At 38.9% G+C, this 19,296-nt stretch overlaps 1 protein-coding gene across 1 annotated transcript; it reads right to left on the bottom strand.

Moving 5' to 3' along the window:
• Positions 1–10,501: 10,501 nt before the first annotated feature.
• LOC148072105 (uncharacterized) lies at positions 10,502–18,984 on the bottom strand. The gene is made up of 7 exons (XM_087799367.1): positions 18,894–18,984; positions 17,671–17,828; positions 16,707–16,963; positions 16,551–16,638; positions 15,039–15,151; positions 14,178–14,294; positions 10,502–10,638 (listed from the first exon to the last, which is right to left on the bottom strand). The coding sequence occupies exons 1-7, from the start codon at positions 18,982–18,984 to the stop codon at positions 10,506–10,508; spliced, it is 957 nt and encodes a 318-aa protein (XP_087655493.1). The 3' UTR covers positions 10,502–10,505.
• Between the last annotated feature and the right edge of the window lie 312 nt (positions 18,985–19,296).

Raw genomic sequence — 19,296 nt, 5'->3', positions numbered from 1 at the left:
CACACCCTTAGTCTACTACAGAGAGTGACATCTACCTTTATATACTTTTCCAAATCACATGACTCAATAATAAATGCGTATGATTGGTGGATTTAAGAGGAAGTAACACGGAAAACTTGAATTGAGATGAATCAGATCTCTTCACGCAGATGGATTCTGAAACAGGAAGTGAGTTGTTAATACTTAGCTTGATGCTAACAGATGAGAAAGTCCATTAAAAATAAACGTTTTATTAATTAACCTGGTTTTGATTCATGAGTCTATAGTTCATATCAGACTCAGCGACTCAAAAGACCGAAGTGAGTCATTAACACGAGCCACTTGAGTGACTCACTCTGAGGCACACGCGAGTGTCTTGTTTGGGTTCGACTCTTCGCACAAATAAATATTGAAATGGTTCTGCAAGGCTTGTTAACAAGCAAATGAATCGCCGGTTCAAATCCCGGCAGAGAACCTAAACCAACCGCAGACTCGCTAATCCTGCAGGATTCACATAATTGCAAACATCAGGAGATGTTTCTGCTCCGAGTGTCCTGTCCTGCACGCCTTGCTTCCAAGATAGGAAAGTTTGGAATTCTGGGAAAATAGTTTTAGTTTTCTTTTTGTTTTTAATAAGATTTGTCGTTTCGGATTCATGAAAAGAAAAGTTTCAATTCTTAAGCGCCAAATGGTCACGATGCAGACGAGGTTGTGTGTGTGTGTGCATGAGACCCCTTATGCAACATCGCAGTGGTTTTGTGTATTTGTGTGCAAAAAAGTGTGTTTCTCATCACAAGGAATTTGAGTCTCCTTGACTGTATGTTTCCCATCATGCAATTTCAATCTGTGTGTGTGTGTGTGTGTGTGTCCTTGACTGTTCATGCGTTGACTGTAATGTGTTTCATCACACACATATCCGGAGTGCACACGTGTGTGTGTGTGCCTGTGTTTGTCTCATTATAAATGAACTTGAAGTGTGTGTCGTTGCGCACACATGTTTGTGTGCTTGTCTTCACAAATGAGCCTAGAACGTTTGTGACTGTGTTTCTCCGCACTATAAGTGTGTGTGTGTGTGTGTGTGTGTGTGTGTGTGTGTGTGTGTGTGTGTGTGTGTGTGTGTGTGTGTGTGTGTGTGTGTGTGTGTGTGTGTGTGTGTGTGTGTGTGTGTGTGTGTGTGTTCCATCACAAATGAGTGTGTACTTGTGTGTTTTAGCTGCACAATAAATTCCAAGATTTTTACACATTTTAATCTCCAGATAATCTCATCATCATCATCATCATCATCTCTCTTCTGACATCAGTCCTCACATCATAAACTGACTCACAACTCTCTCACACACACACACAAACACACAGACACACACACACACATACAAGTATCAGTGATGGTGAGAAACTTCTCTGCTCAGCAGGAAGTGAATTCCTCGTTAGAAGCTCATTAGAGAAACCAGTCCAGAGTGACGTCACCAGTGACCCAAGTACCTGTCTGTGTTGCGTTCACGGTCACGTGACTGCCATGCAGACGTGTTTTATGTGGATCTCCCAAAAAAAATGTCTGCAGAAAACAGCGCGGAGGTTATCTAGAACTCAGCTGACATTCCAGCTTCTCTATAATTGAAGACACATTTGAGAAAAGACTGTCGCCAGAGAGTGAAGTTTGGTGCAACAGCGACCTCCAATGGCCGCTGGAAGAACAGTTTTAATTACCGTTTAATTTCACAAAAACGTAATTCATCTTCATCTACATTAAATAATAATAATCATTCTATTATAAGTTGTTTAAAAGAATATTCCTGTAACACTTCTATGTATGTTAAACTCATTGCATTGGGTTTATTTTGGGGAGTTCGGTGTGTTTCAATCTGCTAAATTTGAAATGCTTTCATTTGAGATTTTTTAGCTTATTTTATGATTTTCGAAATTTACTTTAAAGTTACTATAAATAAAAACATGTATATCTGACAAAAACATTTTTAGATGCAGTCGTATCTATAACAAGAGAGATTATGGGAAAATAACAACTTTTACCGATTTTCACAATAATAAAGCCACATTTTTGGAGAAAAAAAAAACGATGACATGCCATTGTAACTTTTTGAAACGATGTAAGTGTCCCATGTTTGTTGATAAAAAAAATCTGTTTACTAGAATTCATAATTTTCATGTAAGAAATATAGCTAAAATACCTTAAACAGTTTGTAAATTGATATGTTCATATGGATATTTTCAGACTAAATCTGAGCTGAAATCATGTTGATACTTCGACTCGTGAACTGATGGCAGCTGTCAATGTCTATTCATTCAGTGAAGCAAAGTTTCCTCATCGAGCACTAACACACACACACACACACACACACACACACACACACACACACACATGCAGAAGAACAGAGAGATATGAATTGAGTGGAAAATGTTCAAAAGTCGGGGGGAGGGGTGAGAGAAAAACAGCTTAGCGCTGGCACACAAAAGTGTTCCAGGTCAAAATAGATCCCAGATGTGAGCGCAGCAGCCGAGGAGGAAATGTTTACAACCTGGTGCACCTTGTGTACGGAGTCGTGCCAACAACTGTTAACCTGCTGCTTTTACAAGTACATTTTGGGAAGAGTGCCATCCTACATTCCATCTTTGTGTCCGGCCATGACCCTGCACCAGGAGCTTCTGCGGTGGTCATATTGTTTCGGCAACTACGTTTAAGGACACCAGGGATGCATTAGTAAGGATAAAAGACCTGAACCATCATCACCAGGGGTCGTTTCTGAACCTGTATTTAGACCTATTTTTTATGTTAGTTAAACCTGGTCAAGTTTTTGAGCAACTCTTGCCTGACAGTTTTGAAGAAAAGCGAGAGAGCAAATCCAAATTGTTTACGATAGTTCAGAGTTATAATGTACGGCACAGGTGTCAAACTGGTCCAGAAAAGGGCCGAAACGGTGCAGGTTTTGGATCCAACCATTCAGGCACATATAGTTGAACCAATCAGGCGTCTGGATACAGTAATCAATTGATTGTCAGTCAGGTGTTGCTTGTTTAAGCCGACACCTGATTGGTTAACTCATGTGTGCTTGAGTGGTTGGAACAAAAACCTGCACCGTCTCGGCCCCTTTCTGGACCAGTTTGACACCCCTGGTGTACGGCAAAGGTCACTGGATTTCTAGGAGAAGTTTGTAACTGGTCATGTGACCCTGGCACGTGCCACCTGTATGTTTTTGGACTGTGGGAGGAAACCGGAGTGACTTTAATTAGGGAAAAATGGCTTTACTCTGCAAATCGTTTGTAAAATAAACATTTTTGTGCTGTTGAAAATGTATTAAAAATTCTGGTATTTATTCATGCTACTTTTATTTTGTAAGTAAGTAATTTTTATTTGTATAGCGCTTTTCCAGACCAGGGTCACAAAGCACTTAAACAATCAAAACAATATTCAATAAAGTATATACTTTAAAGGTCAAGATAAAACTGAGAACAACACAGGAGTTCCAGAAAATCAAGGAAAAGCCTGAACAAATAAAACGTCTTAAGATGTTTCTTAAAGGAGTCAGTAGATCCATCAAGCGCAAAGAGAGAGGAAGATTGTTCCAAAGCTTTGTGCACTTTTACGCTAGTCACATACAATACAACGATGAATTACGTCACTGCGAAGAAGCTAATACGGCTAATCTGCGACTGAAGGTTTAGTATTTCTGCAATTGATACACTTCAGACTTTGGCAAAGCTTTTTTTTACTATTTCAAGAAAAGTAAAAGGTAATTGAAAACCACTCATTTAGGAATCAAACTCATTAATTGTCTGTAATGTTTGTCGCAACTAAAAACCTTTATTCTAGTGAATCGTACGGCTTGAAGTAAAGACTCAACTGACTCACGGGTTCACACGGTGTGAGTGACTCTTTGTGAGTTTAGTGCCAAGAGGGAAATGAGTCATGCAATGGGAGTTCATGTGGGTATGAAACGCTCATGCTTTTGACCAGGTTTAACTGAAAAAAAATCTAAGCCTACAACAGCAAGTGACTCAATAGAGAAATGCTTTTGATTGGTGGACTAAAGAGGTATGGACTTTTTTAATTGATTTGAATCAAATCTCTTCACACAGATTGATTCCGAAACAGGAAGTAAGATGTGTTTACCTAGCTTGATGCTAACAGGTAAGAGAGTCAATTCAGAGTCAAAAATCATCATTATTAATTCACCTGTTTTCGATTCATGATATTTTGTATTATCATCACCATTGACTCAAAAGACCGAAGTGAGTCATTAAGTTTTACCTTACCTTACCTTACCTTAACTCGAGACATGTGAGTGCGAGTGTCTTCCGTGCTAGTGAAACAACAGGAAGTGAGTTGTGTAAGCTCACAAGAGAAAAAAAAGGCATCAACACGTTTCTTCCTCATAGATTAGCAAGACGTCCACACACTGACTTCATCCCCACAACGGACGCGCCCTGGCAGCTGGGACGCCGAAAAAAACAAGGTTCCATCCTCACGGCGCGGATGTGATTTGATTCCTGCGTTGAGTGACGCTCGCTTTTTTTTTTCTCGATTTATAACCTTCGAACGTCTCCAACAGCTCTATCGGAATGAGGTCAGCGCTGGCTGAGGAGCCGCCGCATCCATCTGGTCAGCAGGTCATCCTGGAAAAACTCTCCGGCAATTTATCAAAATCCAGCGAGGCTTCTATTGATATTGACAGTGTAATAACAGTGAAATGTGGCCACTATAATATCCGTCACCCCGTCAAGCCAACGCAAACACGCCGGAGCGGAGAGAGCGTTTTCCCCAACATCTGTCGTCCAGACAGACTTCTTCGGTCGCCTCACCTGGACGCTCGCTTGGCCGTAACACTCGACCTTTTATTCGCCCCCGGGACTGCTGAGCACGAAGCCTCCGCCGCCAGATGCCACCTAGGGGTCACGGTCGTGTCAACATCTCCGTCCCCGCCGAGCGAAGACGTACCTTCCCGCAGCTCCGTCAGTTACAACAGCTTCCCCATTGTCCACATTCATTTCCTAGCTTGAGATTTTTCTCCCAGCGTGTATTAACCGCAGCGTTCACCTCGAACTGAACCCGGGGTTCAAATCCATAAAGTGCTTTCGTTTCGGGCCTCCGAGGGATACTTTTTATTTTTCAATGAAATGTTTAACATGGAGCCGGAGATTGAGACGTATTTTGACAAAAGGATATTTTGTCTGCGTGTGTTTTATGGATCAGAGGTGCACTCTGGGAAGTGCAGGTGGTTCTTAGGGAGTGTCTCGGGTACTTTTATTTTCACAGTGCAAGCATATTTTCAACTTTGACGACTAAGTTAAACCTGGTCAAATATCTGAGCAAGTCACCCAGGACGAGTCAAATTCATGAGTCAGACTTGATCCTTAGTCAAGTAACTTGGATTACAGGAAGTCACTCTTACTTCCTTCTCAAAGGACAAGTGTGGCTCGGGGTCTTTGTTCAAGGATTTGTTTTGTTTTCTTTTATTTATTCGTACATTTTTGGGGAATAGTTTTTATTATTTATTATTATATGTAATTATAATTCAAAATGAAATCTATTTAAAATTAAATTTTGCTTAAATTTTAGCTTATTTTGCTTTGTTTTTTTGATGCCATGGCATTTATCATTTGTTGTTATTACAAATAAAATGTTGTTTGTTTATTTTCCTTAAGAATCTTTAAATAATATTAATGAAAAAAAAACATAATTTGCCAAAAATTGCATAGTTTGCTCGTATAATAATTTCCTTTTAGTTTAATTATTTCATTTATTATTATTTACCTCCAACATATTAAAGCCTTTTTTCATTGCTTCTTTAAAAAAATATATATATATATATATATATATTGGATTAAGCAAATGTATTTTTGGATTGTTGCAAAAGAAATAATAATAATAATACTTCAAAAATAATTTAGAAAACGTTCAAATTTTGTAATTTAATTCTGAGAAAACAAAACCAATATTAACAGTTTTAGTTTATAATTTCCTTTTAATTAAATTATTTAATTTATTATTTTTCCCATCATATCAAAGCTTTTATTCGTCGCTTCTTTCTTTTGTCTTGACGGCTCCTTACGTTTAAATTCCCATTGAATGTGATGAAACATTTTTGGAACGATTTGTGAAAAATCAAACACATGAATAGAAGAAAAGAAACTCTCAAATATTTCTCCTTTTTTAAAGGTAAACTCTTTTTCTCGCAATTGCACATCAAAGTAAGAGACATACCTGGTCACATGACCGGTTTACGATCCGGAAATCCATTCTTCATGGTCTCACTTTGAATCTGAGCTATTGTAAAGATTTGGATTGTGTCGGTCTGCAGAGGCAGGAGTTGCTCATAAACTTGACCAGGTTTAACCAAATTAGCATGTGGTTCATTCATGAATTCAAGAGTTCACCAAACGTCTGTGCAGAGGTTAAACCCTGTCTGAATCTGAGTGACTCGCGTCTGCTCAGATGAGTCCCTGGACTCCCTCAGATTTCAGGGCCCGTCTTAATTTTTAAACAGGAAATATCTACCGACTCAGCACCGCTACGCCTGAAAAGCTTCCCCGACTCCAAATCATGATGGACGTGCAAAACACAGACTCATTATTCCATTTGACTATCAACAAAAGTTTGACTTAAATCAAATTTAAAAACCACTAAAAGAAGGTTTTTTCCCGAAGTCAAGCATAATTTCAACTCCCACGACTAATTCTGTGAGCGTGATTATTCTGGGTTACCCCGATCACTCCCCCACAAATCACACTCGTCCATCACCGCGTCTCCGCTCGACTGCACATGACACAGCGCTTCAACGTCTGGACGACTTCTGCGATCCGATCTGGGCCCCCGGTCCTCCTGCGATACCAAACATTCCCATCCGCCAAAACGTCCATTTCCAAAGACGTTGTCTCGCTTTGATGAAGTCGCCAGAGACTCCAAATTGAATTTGTTCGTTCGTTCACCAGTAACACACGAGCGTTTCGGGGGTAGTTGTTTTTTTTTTCGTGAAAAAAAAACCTCGCCGTCTGGCGCGAGAACTCCTGGCAGACTCCCGGGTTCTTTTGACAGCCGTAACATGAGCTCAGAGTAGAGGTGGATCTCCAAACTGGCTTTTGTTTTTTTGGCCGAGACGTCGCTGCTCTCTCCCTATCTCCCACTCACACATGACGTCTCTTTTGGACGCTCAGGAAGGAAATCTGAGGAATATATTTGGAGCGGAGGATGGGTTTTTTTAGTACTTTGATATTGCAAATAGTTACTTTGTCTTTTTAGTGTTCCCAGAGGAACCCACTGTTCTCCTCCCAGACCCGGGAAAGCGCTCCAGATGAGACGCCCGGGAGCCTCCGGGCTGTTTTTCACCTTGTAAAGAGTGAAAATCCAAAAGCTGGAGCTCCATTCACCATCAAATCATAACTCGCAGACGAATGTGTCGGCGTCTCAGAAGTCTGTAGCCTGGACTGATCCAATGAAGCCAGAAGGTTAAAATAATAAACTGATGACTCATCATGTCAGCAGAGAACCATTTGCGAAAGTGATTGTTGCAGAAATCGAGACTATATCAACATCATTTGAGAAATAAATCCAATGTTTTAATGTCATAACAAGTCTTAATATGATGTATTAAATTATATGTTTTTGTTTCATTCGTACTTGCGTTCTCATTCAACGGATGCGTAACTTAGGCTAACACTGTTAGCCACTAGGTAAGCTAGCAAAGATGTGTTCAATTAACCACTATGATGGAAGTACTAATAAACAACTGTATATTGAATTTAATATTCCAAAAATAAAAACAAATTGGAGTCATAAGATGTATTTTTTGGATTATTGCAAACTGTATGTGGAAGAAACAAATTCAAAAATCATTTTTAGAAAACATTTTGTAATTCAATTCTGAAAAAAACAAACCAATTTGAACCGTTAAATGTACAAATAATTAAATTCAATTATTCAATAAAAACAAATCCATCCTTTCAATTTGCTAATATTACCTTTTGTTTTTTAAAAATCAAGAATACATTTCTTAAAAACAACAACATTTCCATAAAAAAAAGTATATATAAAGGCACTGATCTACTTCTATACACTATCCTACTACCAAAAAACACAAAACAAATTAGATCAAAATGCTTGAGACCTTGGCTCCTGAAATGAGCCTAAGTGATGTCACCCAATAAAACATGTTTTTTTTGTAAAATAAAAAATAAGTTTTACCATGTCACGTTTAAAGCAAAGGGACGGACTTAAGATTTGACTTTTATTTTGAAAAACATACAGTTTAGAGGAGGAGTGTCAAATATTTTAGTATATATATATATATACATATATATATATAATAAAATAAATAACTTAAAATATATGATTCCTGTCTTCAACAGGAAGTATGACTGTGATTTTTACATTATTTGACTTTAATCTTTTAATTTGTTTTAATAAATATAAATTAAGTGTGAGAATTTCCTTGATACATTATATAAAAAAACAAAATAAAATCTATTTAAAAGTAATTGAATTGAATCAGTTTTAATCCTCTTGAAGACATGTTTGACTCAATTTCCAAGCTGACCGGTGAAGCTCTCAACCCCTGCTCCAGGCGTGATATTAAAACACATTAAATTGATCTGCTTGTCGTTGACTTCACGATCAGCTCGTTCATCAGCAGGGCTTCCTGGGGTGAGGTCAGAACCCGGGCGAGCGATGACACACCACTCCGGGCCCGGCTTTAATCCCTTTTATTAATTTCTCACAGAGTCCTCTGGCTCGGGCCCTCGCCCGGGGTCTCCGAGCCAAGTCAGCGCCGTGACCTTCCCCTCCCTCAGCTTGTCCGCCTCGACGCTGTTTACGAGGAGGATTTCTCCAAAAAATGTGATGTCATCTCGCGGCTCACGTGCCGCCGTCTATACGACCTTTAGCTAAACCTCAACACCTCACGCTGGTGTGTGTTTACTCACAGCGCCGGTAAACATTTACGTTCGCGTCCAAACACAGAGAAAAACCGCGTCATTCCCGTTCTGTTTTATAACCAAATGTGACCGAGTAGTTTCCCTTTTTTTTTTCTTCCTGCCTCGGACAGAGTGGAAACATCTTCTCATCACAAATCAAAAACTCAGGCAGGAGAAGTAAACACTGCGACCAGGATTTTCTTGAATAAAGCAAGACAATTCTCTTTGTCCTTTATTTACAAGTAAGAAGATGAAGTTTCCGACAACTTTTTACGAGGTTTTAAACTTTTTCAGGAGCACCTCTGAGTCGGACACCATGGTTCTCGGTCAAATAAACGTGTCCAGAGTGAGCTCAGTCGTCCATGAGGGACTCAGAGTGGAGCGAAAAAAAACACAAAATAAATTACATCAAAATGCTTGAGACCTTGGCTCCTGAAATGAGCGTGAGTGACGTCACCTAATAAAACCTTTATTTTTGTAAAATAAAAAATAAGTTTTACCATGTCACGTTTAAAACAAAGGGAAGCACATAAACTATACAAAAAACACGAAAAACATACAGTTTAGAGGAGTGTAAACTCTTTTAGAAGAAGATATTTGAGTTGTGGGCTCAGCAAAATATATATATATATACTTAAAATAAATAACTTCCCTCATGGACGACTGTGAGAAGGCAGTCGAGGTGTTAGGACCTGGAAAACAACATAGAGGAAGAACCAGAGAAGGTTTCAGGAGCGGGTTCTGGTTCTGACTCAATTACTTTTATCCTTTTTTTTAAATTACTATTTTGTTCTTTTTTGCTTATTTACATGATATGTGTGTTATACAATGTAAAAACCGTGTAATAACATTTGTAAAAAATATATAAATTAACAATGACAACAAAAAGTTACATAAAAAGAAAACATGGCTCAGAGTGAAGTATGTTTTATAGCTTTTATATTTGTGATCCTAACTTCAGCATCCATTTTATTCTTAAGGGTTGAAGTGACGTTAAGGTCCTCTAGGGGTCTCTCTGCTGCGAAAAAATGGATGAAAAAGTATAAAGTTTGCGTACGAGTCGCTCAGATTGTCGACCGGGTTTAACCGTCATCAAAAGACAGAGGATTCCAAGTTGCTCTTCAGCTTTTAAATACTGTCATTTTTGTTGAATTACATAAAAAATCACAAAAATTACATTTAATTCAGGCCCTTGAGGTGAAGGAATCTACCCAAGACACTCGGGGTGAGTGACAGGGATGCCCTGGAAAGGACTCCAGCTTATGTAACTGTAATTAATTTACCTCTGGGTGTTTCTGTGGGAGGAAACTAGAGTGCGGCTTCAAACCCCAACAAATGTTGTGTTAAGAACATAATCAAATGAAATGAATGGACTCCATCATTCTTTCATCATCCACAGCTGGAGTCGCTCGAGGTGTTTAAAACTAGACTCTGGTTTCGCTGACTCAGCGCTTGACGTCGTCATGACTAAGTGACACATTTGTTTGTTCACATTCATCAACAGACGCCGACTCTCAGGTGCTTTCTTTTGTTTTCGCCGATGATAACAAGCCCCGGAGAACACGTGCGTCACCGGGCGACACAACACAGCAGCGTGAGACTCGTCACTGGGCCGGATCAGAACAAGCCCGGTTCAGCCCGAGGTTCCACGTTTGTGACGCCTGACGCCGAAGAAGAGCTGGACTTAGAGGAGGCGCTGATGTCTCAAGGAGGCTTTTGGTTGCTGTTGCTAGGACTCTGGAAACAACAAGAAAAACTTGTAAAAAAAAAAAAAACACTGACTGAAAATAGCATTAAGACTGGCTCGGGGGCTAAATCTGGCCGGTACAAGTCATTTCAAGTGGCCCACCGGATGGTTGGCTCAAAATCAAAGTGGATTAAAGTTCAGGTTGATCTGTTGACCTATAAAGACGTCAGGGTTTAAGATAAAATAAGAAACAGAGATTGTGGATTTCAACTATTACACAGAGAGTTTAAATAACAGTTAAACTGGTCTTGAACTAATTTAATACTTCGTGTTAAAGATAGTTTGGTAAATATAACATTTGTGCTTAAAGATTGAGCTTTTTTTTTTATAATTTGGGAAAGTGCAGGATAGAAATGTCCCTGACACGACTTGATAAGTAAGTAACTTAAATTTGTAAAGCGCCTTTTACAGACCAGGGTCACAAAGAACAATATACAGTTAAAATACATCCAAATTTAAAAACTTTAAAAGGTCAAAACAACACCTTAAAAAACATAGTAGTCCCAATATAGTTAATAAAAAGCCTGCACAAATATATAGGTCTTAGGTTTCTTGAAGGAGTCGTTGCATCTCGTCGCTAACAAGGATTTTATCCATTTGGATCATTCTTGGTTATATTTTAGACTTCCTAGAAACTTTCTACCTAATTCCGCGTTTGGGTCCATCGCTTCCACAGACTTCCTTCTTTCACAGCGTTCTTAAGAGCGTTCCTAAGAAGGTTGTAGCACTTGGGAGCTTCTTAACAAATCTTGGGAAATCCGGCCAACGTTTTTAGCTCACATACTCATGGTTTACAAACTGACTTCAAGGAGGAAAACTTCGTCCAACTCCAAATTAAAAGCATCCCATGTCTTAGTAGACCATCTTTCTACACCTCTTTGTCTTCATGTTTCCCTTCAAGCTGGGAGACCGGACACTGTAACTTGGGGACCTTCACAATGCCAACATTTTGGTCATAACGTAATGGCTAATTGCAGTATCCTCCGAGCTTCTGTGTTCAAGCGCTCATGTTTACATGATCATCGCCACTAATTGGTCGACCATAACTGCGGTTTCAACTGGGAACTTGTGGGCTCTGCTGGGATCTGGTGTCACGGAACTGAACTGGAAATCCAAAAGCCTTCCAGCAGAAATCTAATTTCGAAGAACGATGAAGCCGTTTTCCAAAAATAAAAAAAAGGAGGAAGTATTTTTTGAGTTTCCATCGGGCCATGACAAAAAACAGTTCAATGAGCCAGAGATGAAACCCGAGGTAATTGTTCTCATATTGGGAGAGGGTCACCCGGAGAGGGGGGAAGATGAGGTGCCGATGGCAGGGATTCTGTTGCGGTCCCAGTTACCAGAGACTTTGTGGCATCTGGAGGTTTCAGAAAGGGATTCCTGCAGATTGATGTGAAAGAATCCACATTATTTTAATCACTGTTTCCCATTTTCTGAACAACCATTTTTCATCTTCAACTATTCAAAGTCGAGTCTCTAAAATAAAGGAGCCCAGACTTCTCTCTCCCCAGAAACCTTCAACACTTTCTGGGAGAAAACCAACACATTCCCACAGTCACAGATAAACCATAAAACTTTTGTTAGGAATCTTTCTCCCGACAAGCCAACTTTATCGTTTCCCCATGATAATACATTTCAGGTAAAAATTATACTGTCCTTGGCTGGATAAAGGAACTAGCAATCCAGACACAAACAAGAACCGTGTATTAAAGACCTTTATCCAGGGCATGGCGTCACTAAAGAGTCATCGGTGGAGTTTAATGGTCAGGCTCGATCAGATCAGTGATGTAAGGAGGAGCCTGACCATAAATAGATCTGAAACTATGAACCAGAATTTTAAAATTGATCCTGAAAGAAACTGGCAGTGAAGAGTTTTAAGGATCGGGGAAATATGAGTTCTCCTATTAGAGCTTGTCAGAATTCTCACTGTCGAGTTTTGTAGAAGACAAACTCAAGTTTTGAGAATTTTTCTCAGTTGAAGGAAACAGTTTCTGGATAAGTCTAGTCGAGTCAGGTAAGGCTGAAACTATGTAGTGGAACCATTTTATATGTCTGTTACCAAGGAGCTTCCCAACACTACTGGGACACCAGTAGGGTCCTCCTCAGTATAGCTTCTCATATCAAAAACCTGGGCTAGTGGTATAGTCAGAAGCAAGGAGCCTTCTTCCATTTTCTTAACCCTCCCGGGAGAATGCCAGTTAATGATGTAGGCACGAGGGAAACAGATTGTACTGAGGGGCTTAGTCAAGTGTTATAGCAGCATAGGTTCGACGACTGATGGTTTCAGGTCCAATGCAGCGCAAACTGAGGATCCAATGACGACCATCCGACTAAGAACCCATATCTCGACCACGTTGCCCACATATACAGTTACAGTTTCCTCTCTGTCCATGATGATCCGACTGATTTGCCGTCCTCTCTTTGCTCTCTCAGGATCGGAAGAGAGAGAAAATAGACCCGGCATCGTCTGCGATCAATCAGAATAATTATCCTGAGAAATGCACCGCAAAGCCTGCGAGAAGGTGCAGGGAACGAAACGCAGACGCTGTTGGCAACGAGCGTCCCCCAGTCATTATTCGTCATCTATATAGTTCTTTTTTTTTTCTTTGGAAGACGACCCGGTCGGCTTGGGAGGAAGCCACCAGACAGACAAAGAGGCCTGATGTGAATCCAGTGCCCAGAATGTATCAGTCAGTCCCTGTTGGCGCCCTTCAGGAGTCTCTCGTGTTCTTTCTGTCAATCCTTCTTCAGAGAATGACACGCCGAGCCGGGGCGATGCGTCCGACACCTTCTCCATGCAGAAAGGATGAGGTGTCTGTGGTCCTGTCGGGATTTTGAGAGAACTTCCTGGAGGGAGTCTTTGTGGTTCTGTTTGATGGCAGAATGGCTTTGCAATCAAAACAGTAGACAGACAGACTCGGGTGCCCGGTCCGGATGTGGTTTTTTAAAGGAACACTCTGGCTGTGGTTCAAGTGACACTGGCAGCATTTTTAATCTCAGCCTGTAGGTTCGTACAAGTCTTTTGTATCGGCTCGGGTCAGACTCACTTCATCCTGCTCCAAATAAAAAGTCCTCCTTACTTTCCCAGAGAACAGCCGACAGGTATCTCTAATACCTCTGACAGTGTGCCACGTTTTCCCTCCCATTCTGAGGTTGAAGCTCCTCCAGGGTTCAGAGACCTCACATGGCGTTGACGTGATAGATCTTTAATCCCTTGTTTTTATCAGATGTGGTGAGCGAACGCTTCCATAACTGTTCGAAGATGTTGACGTCACCACCTTCATACCAGTCGCTGAAGGACAACTTTGTCAGAATTCAGTCTTTAATTTGAAAGCAGAAAAGAAACTTGGAAGTCTTGTGACGAAGGTTAAACCCGACTCGTACGCAAACTTCACCCAGCGAGGGAGACCCCTAGAGGACACTCACGTCACCTGAAACCTTTACAATAAAAAAGTTGAATCTGTCGTGCCGCTGCGGGAGTTAAGATCACAAATAAAAAGCTGTCAAAAATATTCTTCAGTCGTCTCACCTCTGACTCCTGCATCGACGGCAGCGAACGTCAGCATCGTCTGAATTCTTTTGCTCTTTTAACCTGTTGACTTGTTGTAACAGAGAGTCTCTCTCTTCCAACAGATGCTTTTTGAACCTGAAAGACATTTTACAATTTCATGTCATTTTTGTACATCTGTATGTATTATGTTTTGCATGTATACGTAACAAACGGTTATTTTTATATGTTACTTCAAATTCAAAACAATGACATCCAAAGAGATCCTGGTGATGACTGAGGACAAGAGGATACAGCCGACTCCAGCATTAGATACTGAATCCATTTTTCCGCCCCCAAAAATATATGTTTGTATCTATATATATATATATATATATATATATATATATATATATATATATATATATATATATATATATATATAAGATACTTTATGGACTGTATTTACATGAAAACGCTTTGCAGCTAAATGTGGACAAAACTGAAACTGGTTATTGCTCCTGATGATAAAGTTCCACGGTTGAGTCAGTACTTGGGAGACTTAGGTCAGTCTGTCAAACTGAGCCTGAGAAACCTGGGTGTTGTATTTGATAAAGACATGTCTCTAGTTCAACACTGCAGAAAACTGACCAGAAACTGTTTCCTTTAACTGAGAAAAATCTCTTAACTTAGGAAAATGTTGTCACAACATGATCTGGAGCTTGTAATCCATGTTTATGTCTTCTCGTTTAGAGTATTTTAAGAGTTTATTTTCTTGTCTAAACAAGAAGGAGTTGTCTCGCCTGCAGTTGATACAAAGCTCTGCAGCCAGAATTTTGACCCGATCTAGTAGAAGAACTCACATTTCCCTGATCCTTAAAACTCTTCACTGAAATTTCTCACCTCTTGATGCAGCAGATCCAGACGCGCTGCTGCTCACAGAGCCACTCGAACTGCTCGACCGTCTCCTGCAGCTTCTTCAGACTCACCTGGTTTTCCTGCTGCAGCGTCCGAACCTCAAGCACACAAAAAAACGCAATAATTAAAAAAAATGATTTCTGAATCACATTTTTCATTAACATGGTTTGTTTTCACTAATGTATTTCAATTATTTTTATTACATTTTCAGTTAATTAGAATCTTACATTTTCACTATTATTTTGTATTTTATGTATTCATTTATTGCTTCTTTTGGGTGAAATAATGTTAACCTTCACAAAACTTTAATTAGTATTTGTTGTCTTTTAGTCACCTAAAGTGTGATTAAATCAGAATTATTCTCAACAGGAGCTTCTGAGTCATGTCGTCCTACTTTTCACTGGCACACTTGGACGACTCCCTCTGTCCTGGACTTGTAAACCAGATCTTGAGGCTGAGAAAGTTGAGCCGCTGGACTGTTGGGGAGTTTTCAGGGGATTCTTGTAAAGTAAAGACCCGCCGGCGAGGAGAGGAGCTGACACGGACTGATACTGAAGCTGATGTCAGCACAAACAAACGCAGTGAAGAAGTTTTGATTTGACAGTTAAATCTTTATTGTGAAGCTCAGGAGCGGGGAGCAACACCGACACCTGCTGGACAGTAGTGTAACTGCAGTTAGTAAATTGGAGATTTAAACGTGAATCTTCACCTTTATGGAGGTCGATTTGATACATTATTATTACATTAAAAAGTGTGACTTCGAACAAAGAAAAAAAGTTGCTTCCAAGTTTCAATAAAAATGCTTTAAATTAAAATGTTGCTTCAATAAGAAACATTATAAATAATAATAAAAAAATCAACACCTTTTTCTTCCACTGTCTTATGGTTGATTGAAGTTAACTTTTTGGGTTCTGGCCTATGGGCCTTAATGATTTAATTCAATAAAAGATTGTATTTTTTTGTCAAGACATTGTAAGTTGTAGAAACTTGGCACTCAAACATGCCGGTCCAATAGGGAAGCACCCTTCTTTCGCGTGAAACCTCCACATTTTTTCCATTTCAATAATTAAAAAACAGATTTTAAAACGATTTTTACTTCAATTTAAAAAAAGCTCTTTTGTTTTTATAGAAGCATTTTTTTTCTATTTATTTATTTTAATTTATTGAGGCTACTTTTTTATCTAATATTTTTTTGGGGGGGTTAAAGGAATTTGTTATAGTAAAGAAAAAAATCGACCTGTTATACAACTTTAAATCCATGAGTTAAATATTTCCGTTTATTGAATATAATATTTTGTTCTTGTTATTAAATCTGCATCCTTATTTCTTTATTAATTTTAAATCAATTTTCATGAACTATTCACTTTTCTAAAAATAAGGTCTTTCTTTTTTTCGTATTAAAATTTTACAGTTTTGCATTTTTCTTCAATATTTTAAATCTGCGGGACATTTTAATTCGGTCTGTTCTTCAGATGACTTTGACGGTGAAGGTCTCACCTGCCTCTCATGAGAGCCTCTTAACTCCTCCAGCTCCTCCGTCAGATTCATGTTGATCACCTGGAGCTCGTCCAGCTGTGACGTCTTTCTGTTCGTGGAGTAGATCATTTAGAAGCATCACTCCCTCATCATCACCCTCTCTGAGCGAGAGCCCACCTGCGGAGCTCCGCCTCCAGGTCCTCGGTCTTAGAAGCCCAGCACAGGGCCTCCTCCTGCAGCTCCGCCAGGAGGCTGTGTGCCAGCTCCGCTCTGCCGTGGGCCTCAGTGTGCAGCTCCTCCACCAGGTCCTCCAGCTTCACCTCAGAGCTCTGGAGACTGAGGAGCTCGGATCTGACCTGCAGGAGAAGCTCCATGTCGTGGGAGTTCTCCTTCGCCACAGAGACCAGACGCTGCTGCAGCTCCGCCACCAGGTCCTGCAGGATAGAGAAAGGGTTTTAAATAATGGTTAAATGGTTAAAAGTACATCTTAAATCATTAGATTTTTTCTTTAATCTGTGACACACATGAATGTTTATCAAGCTGAACATGATACTGAAAGATTAGTCACACATGGAACTTCTTTTTTGCAAATACATACACAAAATAAAATAAAAGGTAAATACATGTACATATTTTTTATGTAAATTAAAAAGTATATATTAATTCTAGGTTGTTTTTTTCATATATATTTAATTTTTGTATTGTCCTCATACATGTTAAATACATTTTTCTTATATAATTTGCACTCACTTTATTTTTTTATTTTGTTTTATGTATCATGTTCTTTGTTTCATTATTCTTTCAATTATGTTTTTGTGATGATTATTTTATTCACCCATTGCTGGGAAATATATATATATATATATATATATATATATATATACCTATTTTGTTGTTGTCTTATTAGTTGTGTTGTTGTGTTTTATTAATTATATTTTAATACATTTTTTCATGAATTAAATAAAATAATTTCAAAGAATCAGTTGAAAGTTTTGGTTTAAAATTTAAATGTCTGGTTTTAATATATAGGATAATAATTTAAAAATAATAATAATAATTTCTTAACGAATACATTTGACATGTTCATGAACTTCCTTGACACTCATTTCTGACAGGAAGTGTAGAAGAAGAACAAGATGACCTGCTGCCGGTGAATCCTGCACACGAGGCGACCCTGGTTCACCTGCAGCTCCTTGTTCACCTGCTCCTGCTGGAAGAGCTGAGCTGCCAACATCTGCACGTTGATCTGCAGCGCGCGCTCGCTCTCTCTGCACATCAGGATCTCTCGCTCCTGCGTCGCTGCAGGATGACGTCACACACACACACACACACACACAAATCCAGTTCAGAGGTCAGGATTAACACATTTCTGAAAGACTAGTACTGACCCCTGCGGACCTGGAGCTACAGACAAGAGTGACCTTGAAATCAACTCAGATCCCGCAATAACGTTGACAGATAGAGCACCACCTGCCGGCCATAAGTAGCAGTGCAGTTATTTCAACTAACTTCACGTTGTAGTTTATAAAACAATTTCAATTTTAAATCTCACTTAAAACGGAATTATAGCGCACGGTGGCTTTTAATCCTTTCATCTTATTTTCTTTAAGGTATGCTAAATTTATAAATTAATTTAAAAATACTAATAATAATTCTGAACTTTAACAAAATTGTTTACAATCTTTACATTAAAAGTTTACATTTTAACAAGTCTTTTTTATTTAGTTGTGTATTCAGTGTAGTTGAAATGTTAGGTCATTGAATTGACCATGAATATAATACATATTTTAATACATTTAATAGTTTTAATTCAGTGAAAATTGTTTTTCTGGGAATTTGAAACGACCCAAAAACGTCAATAAAGTATATTCAATCACAGGAAATAGCAATATAGAATACAAATTAAACCTGATTTTACTTTATTGAAGCAACATTGACATTATTTTACAGTATTCTTATTTATAAAATACATGTTTGATGGCACACAATTACATGTATGCTTTTAATTATAATTTGTTTAAAAAAAGAAAGATATTAAATTAATGCATCTAGCTCTATTTGCTTATTTATGGTGTTTATAGTGTATATATAGATATATTTTATTATGATTAAGTTTTGTTTTTAAATGTTATATTGTTTTTTTTAATATGGTTTTCTTTTATAAATGAGCATCTTTCATCTCAGATAAAATGTTATTTATTTTTAAGAGTAAGAAATAAATCCAATTATTGATACTTAATTGGGGTAGAAAAATCATAAATGAAGGTTGAATTATCACATGTATTTAAACCAACATTTGAAACAAAGTCAACTTAAAAACGTCAATGATATCCTGAAGTCTTGAGACTGAAGAACAGAACTCACCTTTGTCGTGAGCCAGTCGGGCGCACTGGGCCGTCAGGTACTGAATCTGACCGTAGTCCTGGTCTCTCTGCGCGCTGAAGAACCTCCTCATGTTCGATCATGTCAGGACGATGTCGGTTCTTTGAAAAAAAAACCTTCTCCCTCTCGGGTCGGAGAGACAAGTGAAGTCGAGAGGGCGAGTTTAGACTTTAATCTCATGTTTCCACAACACGACGAGGCGTGCTGCTGTCAGGGGCTCGGATCAGAGTCGTGCGGCTCTGAAGAGAAACTAAAACACAAATGTCTCGCTTGAATTATTTACTGTTAACATGGATGAGCCAAAAGATTATGACCACCTCTTTCGTGTCACTTTATTTAGGAAAACATGTTTAATGAAGACACTTTTAAATAATGAATTAATCAA

The sequence above is a fragment of the Callionymus lyra genome, chromosome 9 (assembly GCF_982586985.1).
Source record: "Callionymus lyra chromosome 9, fCalLyr1.hap1.1, whole genome shotgun sequence".
NCBI classification, from domain to species: Eukaryota; Metazoa; Chordata; class Actinopteri; order Syngnathiformes; family Callionymidae; genus Callionymus; species Callionymus lyra.
The sequence above is the reverse complement of the archived record's forward strand: the minus strand, read 5'-3'. Positions and strand labels throughout refer to the sequence as shown.

Excerpts from the sequence above, each read along its gene's own strand:
- LOC148072105 (XM_087799367.1), bottom strand. The coding sequence starts at position 18,984 with ATGAGGAGGTTCTTCAGCGCGCAGAGAGACCAGGACTACGGTCAGATT. Across the intron at positions 17,829-18,893 it reads CCGACTGGCTCACGACAAAG|CGACGCAGGAGCGAGAGATC; the intron begins GTGAGTTCTGTT and ends GTCATCCTGCAG. Across the intron at positions 14,295-15,038 it reads TGGATCTGCTGCATCAAGAG|GTTCAAAAAGCATCTGTTGG; the intron begins GTGAGAAATTTC and ends AATGTCTTTCAG.